Source organism: Prinia subflava, chromosome 3 (assembly GCF_021018805.1).
Source record: "Prinia subflava isolate CZ2003 ecotype Zambia chromosome 3, Cam_Psub_1.2, whole genome shotgun sequence".
Taxonomy (NCBI): domain Eukaryota; kingdom Metazoa; phylum Chordata; class Aves; order Passeriformes; family Cisticolidae; genus Prinia; species Prinia subflava.
The window spans coordinates 72,572,841-72,585,744 of record NC_086249.1 but is presented as its reverse complement, the minus strand read 5'-3'; the positions used below and the strand labels follow the sequence as shown (position 1 = coordinate 72,585,744).

Sequence of the window (12,904 nt, the reverse complement as noted above, 5' to 3'; positions counted from 1 at the left end):
CATGTATTTATCACTCTTCCCTGATGCATCCCATCTGCATTCTGCAGAAACAGTCGTGTAGGAAGTTGAGAGTGTTTTGGAAGTTGAACTTTTCCCAAACTGAGATTATTCCCAAAGTATTTTAAGAAGTTGCTCCCAAGTATTTAAATAAAGAGAACTTATTCTTGAAACCAAATTAACGCCTTCAGGGGTGACCATGGTGTAGACTTCAATATGAGAAAAAAAGTGATGAAATCTTGACCTCATAGGAGTCTGCAACAAAATTTTTAATTTAAACATGTTTAGGATTAGAGGAACTTCAGACTTCATCTGAGATCACTAGTGGATGCTCTACCTAATTACAGGAAGCTGCTCAGCTCCATAACAAGTGTGAAGAAGTGTGGTTTAAAACTCTTTAGGACAGAGTGATAATGTATGTTAACCTTTTATGTTGTTGCCATAGGATACTGATGCTTTTTAAAATACTGTAAGCTTTAGTTTCATATTGTGAATTGTGTGGTCAGAAGAAGAAACACTGACAGCATGGTGTAAACCTTTTGGTGCTTTTTATAAATTTGTTTACAGTACTTCAAACTGCAGCTGATAAAGGCCTTCTTTGGCTTAGCATTGTTGCCCCATACTGCAGGCAATTTGAGTGCAATTGAAAACAAAACTGGCACTTGTTTTAGTAAAAGTTTAAAAAAGATCTTTGAAGATCTTTTAAACAATAGCTGTGTGTGGGAACCAATAAATCTCTGAGGATAATTCCAGAAAAAAATCTACTGATGAGATTGCTTTACATTAATGACACTAATGGGGGAATGTTTTCTGTATTTGGGTACTTAAATTTGACTCATCTCAGTGAGTTTGTTTAAACAAACAAGTACAAAACTTTCTTTCAAAGCAAAAAACTTTTAAAGAAAGAGTCTTGACAGTTATGCTAACATAATAATAGGTTTGACAGTTATTTGTAGCATTGCTCAATATTGGAATAAAAATTCTGTACTGATGTTGCAGGACTTGAAACATTTTGGTCTAAATGCATCACAAATTTTGGCAGAGAGATATCTAATGAAATATCTTCGGAATTCCATCTAAAAGCAATGATGCAACAATTATGCATAGATGCTAGCAGGACAAAAGGATAGCAGGATAGGAGGGAAGCAGAAAAATTTATTTCTTTTTCCTCCTATAAAATGGATGAGAGGGTGGGGCAGGAATAAATCAGGAAAGGAATGAAAAAGTCAAAAGGTCCCTTAAAAGAAGAAAAAAAAAATCTTTGTGTATCTTAGAATTACTTTTTAATATTCACATTCGTGGATTTGCTTTAACTTTTGTGGGTTATTTCTGATTTTGTCCAGTTCTCATTTATCCTTAAACTCTTAAATGGGGAATCCCATTGGTGTGTCGGTTGAATACAAACTTTTAGGTCAGGTTAGGCGTTTAGGGGCAGCAGAGAAATTGAGAAGAGTTCTCTCTCTGACCAGCCTTGGCACCCTCGACAGCCTGCGTTCTGTGTGGGTGAGCTTCACACACTAACACAGGCAGGTCTGTTCTACCTCTTGGTGCTGTGGCCCAGTGCAGCAGTGTGGAGATGACAGCAGCTGCAGTGCACCCTTACTCACGTGGCATTTATCTTCTGATTGTCTCTGTTTCTTAGTGATCCTTATGCACTGCTGAAAAAGTCCTCTGTTTTATAAAGAATGCTGCTAATACAATCCTAACAGCTTTTGAAGACTAAATAAAGCTGTAGTCAGCAATGTGAACTTACGCTTCGTGCAGCTGTACTTTTTATATTAACTACTAGATCTTATTTGGTACATTGATTAGATTATGGAAGAAAAATTACTGATGTGACATCAGTAACTGAAAGGTTTTAAAAATAGGCATATGAATGTAGTCAAATGTGTCATTGAGTACATTTCAAACTGTTAGTATGTGCAGTGGTACTCTGTGTGGCTTATCCAATGTTTTGCAAAGAATTGTAGTACAATAATGTAATGGAAATAAAAGAAATGGAAAAGACATATGAAGTCACGTGCTTATCAGATGATGAAGAGCTATAGATTGTTTACATTGCCAGGGAATATTACTTGTGAATAACTAGTTACTTTAATTTCTTTTTTAATTTTATTTAATTGATTTTGAGACATTAACATTACCTGCTGAGCAGAATTAAAGGTTGAGAGTAATAATTATTTCTACAGACATGCATAATTATAATGTTTGGGAACTTTTGAATTAGCAAACAGTAGTTTGCTAATAGTCATGGAAAAGTATATCTGTTAAAAGCCTTGCCCTAATTTGTGTGTCCTGTCTTACATACAAAATATTGAACTGGTTACTGGTAATGTAGTGTTGTAGTGGCTTCTAACACACACAACTGTTGCCACCACCAGGTTGCGAAAAGGGAGAATTTTGTGTGTGAATCCAGTGCTGTGCTTCAGGCAGCATTCTGGGCTTTTGTGGCCATCATTCTGAAATCCTGGGTCACAGGCAGGTCTGAGAGGTTGGGGCCCTCAGACCACAGGCTGCATGTGGCCATAACCACAGAGCTGAGGTTTGCTAAGTCGAAATGTGTCTTCAGAAAAAAAAAAAAACTACCAAGTTTCACCTGTTTTTTTTTTCTCCCACATTAAACTGTGGTATAGCTTCAAGTATTTTTAGGGTAAAGAAAGTTAAGAAATGTAAGCTTTTTTGTGGCATTATTCATCTTTAAACAAGGCCAGATTATGACTTGCTGTTGTGTAGTAACTTTGTATTTCGAGAGGACAACTTGTGTTTAAAACAATACATGCTGATTCTTCTGTCATGTGCTTGGACTTATTCACAGCTTTTATTTGCCATACAACAATTTTATTGAGTGCTCTTCATGTGTAAGAAAGAGATAGTGTGGGTGTGCCACAAGGGAAATTCTTGAAAATTTTAGACATGTGGGTTAATGCACTTTCCTAGCCTACAGGAAAAGGAGATTGGTGTTCTTGAAATATCACTTTACTTACTGCCTAGTGTTTTGTGAGGACATTTCCATCTGGATTGTTTATTGGAAATAAGTTTTCTTTGTCTTTCTATATCAGTCAGCTCACAGCAGTGGTTTTTTTAAAGCTGGTGCTTGAAAAAATACTTTGTTTTCTTTGGTTTTCTTTACCTTGATTTTTCTATCCATGAATGGGAGGCTGGGTTAGTAGCAGGTGCTTGATACTTTTGTGTGCTCCTATAAACACCGTGTTGTTCACCAGTAAGTCTGCCCTATGCCTATTTATTCCTTAATGGGCCTGATTCTGTTGCTTTCCTAATCTAAATTGCTTTAAAAGATTCTTATTACTTTGAATATAACATTAAATTGACCTGTTTTATTAATTAATATCTCATTAATTCAAATCTCACATTCCAGTTTCCCCCATTTTCTTTTGATTATTTTGGGATTTTATTTCTGTGGTTTGAATTTTTGTTGGTTTGGATTGTTTTTCTTTTTTGGCTGGTTGATTGGTTTTTATTAACCCAGTATATGAGATTAAATGCGTGGTAGTAAATTCTTAAATAGCTTCCTAAAATAAGTAAGACTGCTCATTGAAGTAGTCTGCATTATCAGTATATTGGTTGAAAAATGTTTCAGCTAAAATTCTGCTCATCCTAAGTGGAGTGGCTCATAAATAGTTTATTTTGTGCTAAAAATTAAAAGTTGTGACACTCAAGTTATATTTCGCATCCTGATATAAACTTTCAGTTTGTAATAACATCATACCATAATTATAGCAAAGGTATCTAAAAAAATACAGTAATATATAATTGACTGAAATTTATAAATAATAATTGCTAGAAAACAAAGAGTTATAAAGGGGAAAAAATACAGTTGCAAGAACTTTTTTCTTGAATTTTACTGTTGTCAGAACCCTTTAAATTTCAACAAGCTGGAGATATAAAAACCCTAAAATTGCAAGACAGCTAGTCTCTGAGTTGTGATTATTTTAATACTTTTCAGGATGGCAAAACATTAACTGTCTTGGAGAAGTGTTTGTTCAGTTTTATAGCACTGTGCATCATTCTGAGCAATGATAAATAGAATGAGAAACAGAATTTGTTTATTTTAGAGTATTTAGAGCATAATAAGATTTTGAGAGCCTTCTCATAGGATTAAGTACTTGAAACAGAACTAATTGCATGTCATGGATGGGTACCTGTTTTATGTCTTGTTTAGTTTAGAGCCTTTTTTTTTCTTTTCAAACCTCCATAAATTCTTTCTGTTTCCAAAGCTTTTACTTACAGCTTTTAGACAAATGACAGAGCAGAAGCCAGGGTTGTTTGGATCTTCTAGTAACTCCATTTATCTCAATAGAGGGAGTCGTAATTTGTTTTTTAAGTTCTGTTTTTTTGGCATTCAAAATATCTTAGTAATGCAGTAGTATGGGAATTCAATTAAAATGAGGTTTTGAATAAATGGAGTAACCTTTTAGTAGAGTTGATTAGATGTAACATTACAATCAAAACATCCTACAAAATCTTCCAGGGTCATATTGAGTTCAACACTATATATATATGTCTGCTTGTGTGTATGTTAACCTACGATCGGTCATGAGCAAAAGGTTTTTTGTTACTCCTTGGTCATTTATATAAACACCTCTCAAATACACCTGGAGGTCCTGGGAATTTCAAGCTGGATAAATTTTGAGCTCAAATTGCTTTTCTCAGTTTATTTGTTATACAACTGTTTTGTGTCCTTAGAAGATGGGATCTTGTGATCTGTGTGCTGGCACTCCCTTGAAGTCCCAGCAGGGAGCAAAGCAATGTGTCTAATATTTAAACATGGTGACGTGAGGCTTCTTAGAAGCTTATTGTCTCACTTCTGTGAGACTTGACAATTACTCTGTTGAGTCAGTCTAATGCAACAACTCCAAATGTCATTTAATAATGATCAAACGAGTTAAGTGGAAGTCAGCTTCATACAACATGAATGTCAAACATTTACACAGTACAATCACAGCTCTTTCAGTAAAACAAACTTCATTTGTTACAGAGTAATACTTCCCTCTCTATGGTGTCTATATTAAACCATGTGCAGGCACATTCTTGTATGGCTAACAATGGCTTGGAGATTGGCCAGTTGTCTCAGGTTTTCCCAGTAAGTCACTTTATGTAGTTCTTGTGCATGGCTGCAAAGGGAGAAGCTTATCAGAAAAGACGGGAGAAAGCATACAATTTAGGCTTTATTCTTATATTAATATATTTTGAAAAAGATCTTACTAGATCTACGGAACTGAATTAAGAGTTTCTTCTTTCCAGTGTTATTCAGGAAGGTTGGTGACAGATTTTTTGCCCATTAATGTATTTTATGTGAAAGGGTTCATGAGGACAGCTCGAGTGTGGTGTTGAGTTCATCTGCTTTACAGGGAATATACATTTGCCAGAAGATCAGAGGAACAGCTTCTGCAGAGCATAAGTGTTCTTGTTAAAGTGTATACAGACAGAGATTTGCAACCCATCCATGGCTAGGATCTGCACGAAACAGGTAAAACAATTAACCTTCTTTTCCTGCTTACCACTGTCTCCTCCAAATGTGTACATTTTAAGATACATTTAGCTTTAGACAGTGAAAGGAACTTAGGAGGGAGAATGTTTTCCTCTCCTGTCCCCCGTTTTCTGATGTGATGTGCATCCTATTCAGCACTTTCCCATTACTTTGCCCTCCTTCTTGCCTGCAGATCATCTGTGTGCAGTGTCTGCCCTCTCCCTCTCTGTGTGGGAAAAGCACATCTCCCTGTGCCTGGCTGAGGTCTCTTAACAGTTGACAAAAGCAGGTTCTCCATGCTGCCAGCCCTAATTTTTCCTCCCCCTGCCTGAAAGTGCCTCTGGTTTTCCCCAGATGCTAGCCAAGATAAAATTATCTGTGTTTGGATGTCAGAAAGGCAGCATGGATATCTATATGACTCCTTAGCATCTGACTCTATACAGCAGTTCAGCAAATTTAATTTTCAGAGGAATGAGGTGTTAGACAAATGTTTAATGTTTACATTTATACAGGGTGACCTTTCCACACTGTGTTTAGAGATGGAGTTCTGGGTCTTGCTGATGTACTGGCCTTCCTAGTCTGGCTTCCTAAAGTTTGGATCTATGCTTGCATGCTGAGTGGGTGCTTGACCACCATCCCATGCCCTGGTAAATACTCTCATCATGGCCTAGTGTGGGACTGGGCAAGTTCTTGTGTGTAAGTCATAGAACATGCTGGGTTGGAAGGGACCCAGCAGGATCACTGAGTCCACCTCCCGGCCCTGTGCAGGACATCCCAAGAGTCCCACCATGTGCCTGGGAGCATTGTCCCAATGCTTTCTGAACTCAGACAGGCTTTGTGCTATGGCCACTTCCATGGGGAACCTGTTCCAGTGCTCAACCACCTTCTGTATGAAAAACTTTTTCCTGATACCTAACCTAATGAGTGGAGTGGGTGAGTAGGGAAGCCAGTGAAATGAACTGAGAAAAAACTTATCCTTGTACTTAACTGATAATGTAGATGCTACTGAACTGACTGGCTTGACAGCTTTTGGCTTTGTTCCCCACTGAGCAGTAGGATTTGTCCTCCATCTCTGAATCAGCCAAACTGGCTTTAAAATGTGTGGTCTTTTATGCTCTTTTCTCCCTGCATGAATCCAGTGAAATGCAGCTGCTCTGGTTTCAGTCCCTGTCAGCCACAGAAGTATGTCAAATCTGACAAGCGTGTAGCAGTGCTGGTGCAGATTTAAACACTATCAGGATGTGAGAACAAACATATTTTTAGGTGCTTCTATTAAGTGTGACATTGAGGCATCCAATCAGTTCATTTTTATGCATGCCCTATGATTTATGTGGAATGTTTTCCACATAACTTTCTTGGTGACCTTTTAGAGAAAAGGTGAAATGAGAAATAACCTGGAGAAATGCCTGGCCAGCTTTTTAGAGACTTGCATTTGGTGCTGCATCATGGTTACAACCTATGCTGTTTAAGCAGTGTGCTAGGTCAGGGGTGTGGTGAGTTGCTGCTGTTTGAGTCAGGAGGTTCCCTGAAACGCTGCAAAGGGTGCATCATCCAGGCATGCTCTGTCTTCTGTCACAAAGCTGTCACAAAGCTCCTTGCTGTGGCAGCTCAGGAGCTGAGAGAGGGACCTGATACGGGCCTTCTTGTCTTTTTCTGCTTCTAAAAGGCAAAAAAATGACACAACCTTAGTCCTGAATAGAGCTGCACTGGTGTGGCTCCTTGAGACAGCAAGCTTTAAGGAAACCATCACCTGAAGTACCTCCTCTGCAGCTCTTACCATGCTTTGATCTTATTAAAAACCTGGGTGGCCTTTAGCTGTATAGTTGCAGTTGAATATACAGTGTTCAGGAAGACCTGAAAGTTTGAATCTGAGTCTCTTGCCCACAGTCTACTTTTTTGGGGGAGGAAAAAATACAGGGACCTCCATTTGAAATTGTGATTTGACATAAAACCCCCTCCAAGAACAGAGGTAGGATTATATATTGAGAGATTAATTTATTTAACCTAAGGGCAGCAAGAGAGGATTAGATATTTTAAGTCCCTCCCTTTCCCTAATAACTGTACAGAGTGCTGACACTTGTTTGGCTTGGTGAGGATTACCTGTACACAGAAGCAATTAGTCTGTGAGGTGAATTATTTTTAACACCTCCTACTGAAAACAAAGTGGTTTTTAACAAAACAATATTTTTCACAGGGCATAATGGCACTCCTATGAAATCAGAGGCATTGTCACTCAAGTGGGACATGCAGGTTTATGAATTGGTCTCACAGATGGGTCCCAAATTTCGCAATCTTCTCAAAGCAGCAGGGTGATAATTCTCAAAGCTCTCTCAAGTGAGACGACTACGTGGAAAACATGTCAGTAAGAATTGTTGTGGTTTAACATTTCAGAATAGCTTTGCTGCTGATCTTGAGATGCTAACTTCAGCTTTCTAATTTTTAAAACATACTTGTCAGTTCAGTTTTCCCTGGGAATTCTTACATGACAGACAAATGTACTGATGATAAAGCAAAAAATTGCTGTAAATTAGTAGGTGTTTATTTCTGGGAGAGCAATGCATTTTGGCATGTTTCCAAATTAAAGGTGCAATTTTAGTTGTCACTAATTTTTCTTTGTCATCATCCTTTCATTTTTGTGCAACAGGTTTTTCTCATTTAAGAGATAAGGCCTCAGCTGGGATACACTCTTGCCTCAGTCCTGTTCTCTCAACAAGCATATTTCCTATACAAACATCTGCTATTAAAATTTTTCTTTTTTATCAGTCAACATTTGCTTGAATTGTAAGTCAGTATGAAAATAAACTTTGTTTCATTTATTTGGTATTTAATCCTGAATTATTCACTTGAGGTATAGATTATATAGATGATCCCTAATTTTCTTTTATGTTTTTTTTTAACCACAAGCTTACTTAATTTCTCTGGGCAAGAGAAAAAGGCAGAAAAAACCCAATCTCTGATGTCCCTTTTAGTTATCCCAGTATAATTTAATCTTTAACCTCTTTATGACTGTAATCATGTGAATGCGAGAAATTACCAATTTCTTCAAAGCTAACTGTACTCTGACTTTGGTATTAGACTATGCTTTGCTGTTTTCTTCCTGACACCCACAGAAGGGGAACATCCCACAGCATGGCTGCAGCCAGGGCTTCCACATGTTGTTGTGAGGAGACAGCTGCTGTGGGACTGGAGTCAGTGTCCTGCGGTGCTCTTCCACAGCTCTCCTCATTCTCCTCGTCACAGTGTCAAACAAGGGCTCGGTGTCAGCTGATAGAGGATGTGCCTCAGATGGATCTTGTGAGAGACTGAACAGCAGTGGAGGGTCATGATGGGCTACACCATCCCCGAAACACGGACAAATTCCTCTTTGGAAACAGGCCCCAGAGGCTTCTGGCTGAAACACTGGAGTAGCATAATGAGCTTTCCATATGGTGCCACCTGTCACAGGAGAAGCACATTTGAACAGCTTAGTGTGGTTAGGAGCTGGGGGTGGTCCCTGAAAGGCTGGTTCATGTTTAAACGATCTGCTTTGTTGCTCCAGGGGGAAGCTTATGTCATGGTTGTTTCATACAGGGAAAAGGTGTTGTGCAAGCTGTCAGGGAGTCAAATGGTTTTTATGGCTCATGGGTATGCCTTGGCTCTGGGTACCATCTGCAGTATATGGATGGTTAGCCCAATATTACCAGTACAGATGGAGCCTGCCACTTTCTTGTTCCCCTTTATAACTTTTCATGCCTCTTGGAGGGGGGAAAATGGAGAATGTAGTCCCCAGTTTCTGGGTGTATATATTGATAGGTAGTTCTTCTGGCTCTGTACCTCTGAGTGAAGAAGTACATTTAGGCAGCAACTGACCACAATTTATTTCTCTCCTCATGTTCCAGCATACTTTCAAAAAGGGTGGTAATTGCAGGCCTTTAAAACAGTAAAATCTGGAGTCTAGTTTTTAAGTTAACATGAAGAAGGCAAATAGTTCACAGCTTTAGAACTTGTACTTCATCAAGCTCTAGTACTGACCATGAGATAAGCACAGGTTTGTAACTTGTGGTGAAAAAGTGGTAAATTACTAGAACTACAGCTGAATGCAGTTCATCAGGATATTTTACTTCTCCCTCCCTCCTCCTTTTTCTCCTGTTCCTTACCCCACATTTAGAAAGCACTACACTGGACTCAGAGGAGAGGATGTGCCCAGCAAGAAGACAGCATAATTTTCAGACATTATGTCTGAAAAAGGAGAAAAGAAGAAAGGGGGCATTCACTGCTTGGAGTCACTTCTGTGCTCAAAGCATTAAAGAGCTGACAACTGCATTGTCCCTACATGGAATTTTCTTTTTGGTTCAATGGAGTTAGCTGAACTTTTCTTCCTTTCTTCTCTTGTGTCCAGAGTTGTTCTTTATGTCTGGAGCCTGCAGCTTTATTCTTCAGTGTCTCTTGCCACTATGCTAGAACTTATTTTGTGAAAAAATAAAATTTTAAAACTTCTTAAAGGATGAAGGGGAGCAAATACCAAACATTAAGGTTTAGTTACTATCTTAGATTAAAATATCCAGTTGCTGGCTAGCTGGCTGGCTCTGTATCTCTCTATTTTCACCACACAATTTCTACATCCTGCTTCTGCACTTTTTTGGAGGGATGCTGTCTCAGTGGTTCAGAAATGTTACAAGGAGTTAAGCACTCCTTGGGACATGCATTTTCATAGATTATCTAGGTCTAGTAGGAGTGCTGTTGTGATATTGCTAAAATAACCATTGATTATATGAGCTGGACAGATGGACTTATCTAGATGTACATAGGAATTTGTGATCAGTGTTCAGAAAAACTGGACTAAGTAGTCATTTTTTTTCCATAAATAATTGAGCTGAATACTTTATACACTGTATGGCAGTTTGGAGTAGTGAGTGTAGAGTGTGTGGGGAGAATTGTTCTGATTCTGCTAAATTTTAACATTCACTTTTCCCAGCTGCAGGTAATTACTGGAGTTACAGAGTGAGAGACAGATCCTTGTTGGTTCACTTTGAAGGACAGAGTGAGGCAGATTTTAATTAACTTCTGTTGGTGAGCTAAGTAGACAGCTGGGTTACAGAAGGATAAAAGAAATAAAAGGTGGTAGAAATCAGTGCTGATAAAAGCAGGAGGGGTTTCACTCATCTCCAAGAGGCAAAGATGGATATACAATTTGCTACTGAAGACAGAATGGGAAGGGTACATGTGCATGTTAGGGCAGCGTGTCAATTTAATATATCCAAGGGAAAGGAAACCTGCTGCCTCAATCCAAACATGTTTCAAACCCATCTTGTAACAATCAATCAGTTTAATGATCAGAAAGAAATGGACAGTCACTAATAAGACTTATGGTGCAGAGGTAAAGGAAAGGACTCTTTAACATATAAACAAAGGATTCTTCTGGCTTCAGTGAAGGCCTCAAAGGACAGGTCCTGCCTAGGTGACATTGAGACACAATGGCTTTGTATCTAGCTTGATCAAGTGACACATGTTCACAAACAAAGATGTAATGTGAGGGTGAATACTTATAAATGAACTAAAACTAGACTCTGTTGGTCAGCCCAATCAGAAGAAATTGCAGTTGGAGTAAAGAATCAAAATTTCTGGCCTAGCTGAAAACTGAGCTACATATTTTCAGAACATGGCATTGTTTTCAGGCTCCTTGCTATAAACAGTTTGATGGGAAAAAATGTAGAAAGGCATGCATAAGAAATCTAGATGTGCACATGGCTTCATAGGTACATGAAATGCCACTAATTTCACTTGCATCTGTATGTTGTATGCATAGCTACTTAAGTAGAACTTACATAGTTTAGAAGAACAATTTACCTAAGGACAACATCAGGAGAACCTGAAAAGCAATTCTTCAAATGCCCCGTTTGATTGGAGGATGAATTTAACTTCTCACTAAGGAAGTGTGGCATGACTCTTCCAGCAGAAATGTTATCCAGGAACTGGGGCAGTCAGACACAGCTTTCTCTGCCCAGAAACATTCTTTTTTCACAAAAAGCAGTGTGCATTACAGAGAAACAAATAGAGATCTCTAAGAATAGTGAGAGATTATTGAAGCTCCACTTCCTAGGAAACAAACCCCTTCATCTCAGGCAAGGCAGGACAATTAACAATGAGGCCTTGCAGAAGAACTGAGAGACTGAGGCAATGTATTCCACACATATATATGTGTATATAGATGTGTATGTACATGTTTACATCGTATTCTAGTGGAAGCTAGAGGACATCACATCCCATCTGACCCGCAGCAGGGGGATGTTTGTACTCACTGTCCTTGTGGTGCCAGCGCACTGCGTGCAGGAACACCCCGCAGTAGTGGAACAGGAACTCGTGCCTGGAGTGCTGCTCTGTGCCCCGCAGCAGGGGCAGCAAGCTGTGCCCGTCCAGGACCCTGAGGGAGAGCACCTGAGTCACCACACAGCTTAAGAGTTTTAAGTCTACAGCTGAAGCGTGAGGAGTACTCACTCTAAGTGTGCGGCATTATGATTTCAAGTGTCATCACTAAATCAAGGTACTGTTTAGCTTATGAACCCTGAGATTTTTAATTGCATGAATGTGTGGAGACCGGTAATTAGGAGTTACTAAAAGTTTTTGCATTTACAACTAGTTCATACATCCTGCCTGGAAAGATCAGACATCATTACTGTAATTTTCCTGGAAGTGATAACAATAGTGAAGGCATGGTTCACAGGTTTTAATTTTGCCACCTGAAATGGAAATCACTGACTGCTCTGTGAGCTCCAGGCTTTGTAAAAATTATTTAAAAAAAACCAAAAAAAGCCACTTAACTGGGTTTAGTTACAATCTACCATTACTTCTATCCTTTTTGCTGAAATGCCTTAGCCACCCACACTTTCTCATGTCCTTTAGAGAAGTCTGGTTTTTTTCAGTCATCCTAGTGTCCCAAATCAACCAAGTTGCTTTTCAGTGCTAGAAGAACTGAGTTAGCTAAATGACCCTCGATAAAACCTATGATTTTTTTCTTTACCTTTTTCACATGAGTAGACAAGATGGGGAAAGCTGTGCAGAAAGAAAGCTAGAGAATTGCCGGATTTGGAAACAAAGAGAATTTAATGTGTGGCTGTTAGGATGCATGACTGAGTCAGCTTCTGTCTAAATAAAGAAAAAGAAGCAATATGGTTTATGAAACCACCTCAGTACCTGTCCTGAGGCACTGCCCCTCCAGCCAGTTCAACTACTGTAGGATAAATGTCCATGAGGCTGGTAGGTTCATCGATAACTGTCCCCGCAGGCAACACGCCTGGCCATCTAAATATCCCTGGAACACGGATTCCTCCTTCCCAGCCTCCCATTCCTTTTCCACCTGTTACAGAAGGGCAGAGAAGTGTCAAGAAATAAAAAAATGGAAGATATTAGATGTTTATTGTGCATGTATAAGAAAATGTTTTA

The 12,904-nt window shown here is 38.9% G+C and overlaps 1 protein-coding gene across 7 annotated transcripts in view; it reads right to left on the bottom strand.

Annotated features, from left to right (window-relative positions):
- Positions 1-141: 141 nt before the first annotated feature.
- Positions 142-12,904, bottom strand: part of LOC134548071 (arylsulfatase D-like) — a 31,398-nt gene continuing 18,635 nt past the window's right edge. For all 7 annotated transcript variants that reach the window (XM_063392422.1, XM_063392420.1, XM_063392421.1 and 4 more), the window contains 3 exons: positions 12,656-12,818; positions 11,764-11,885; positions 142-8,920 (listed from right to left, as the gene is read on the bottom strand). In XM_063392422.1, coding sequence (XP_063248492.1) covers positions 8,562-8,920; positions 11,764-11,885; positions 12,656-12,818 — 644 coding nt within the window. In that variant the 3' untranslated portion in view covers positions 142-8,561. The remainder of the gene's footprint in view (positions 8,921-11,763; positions 11,886-12,655; positions 12,819-12,904) is intronic.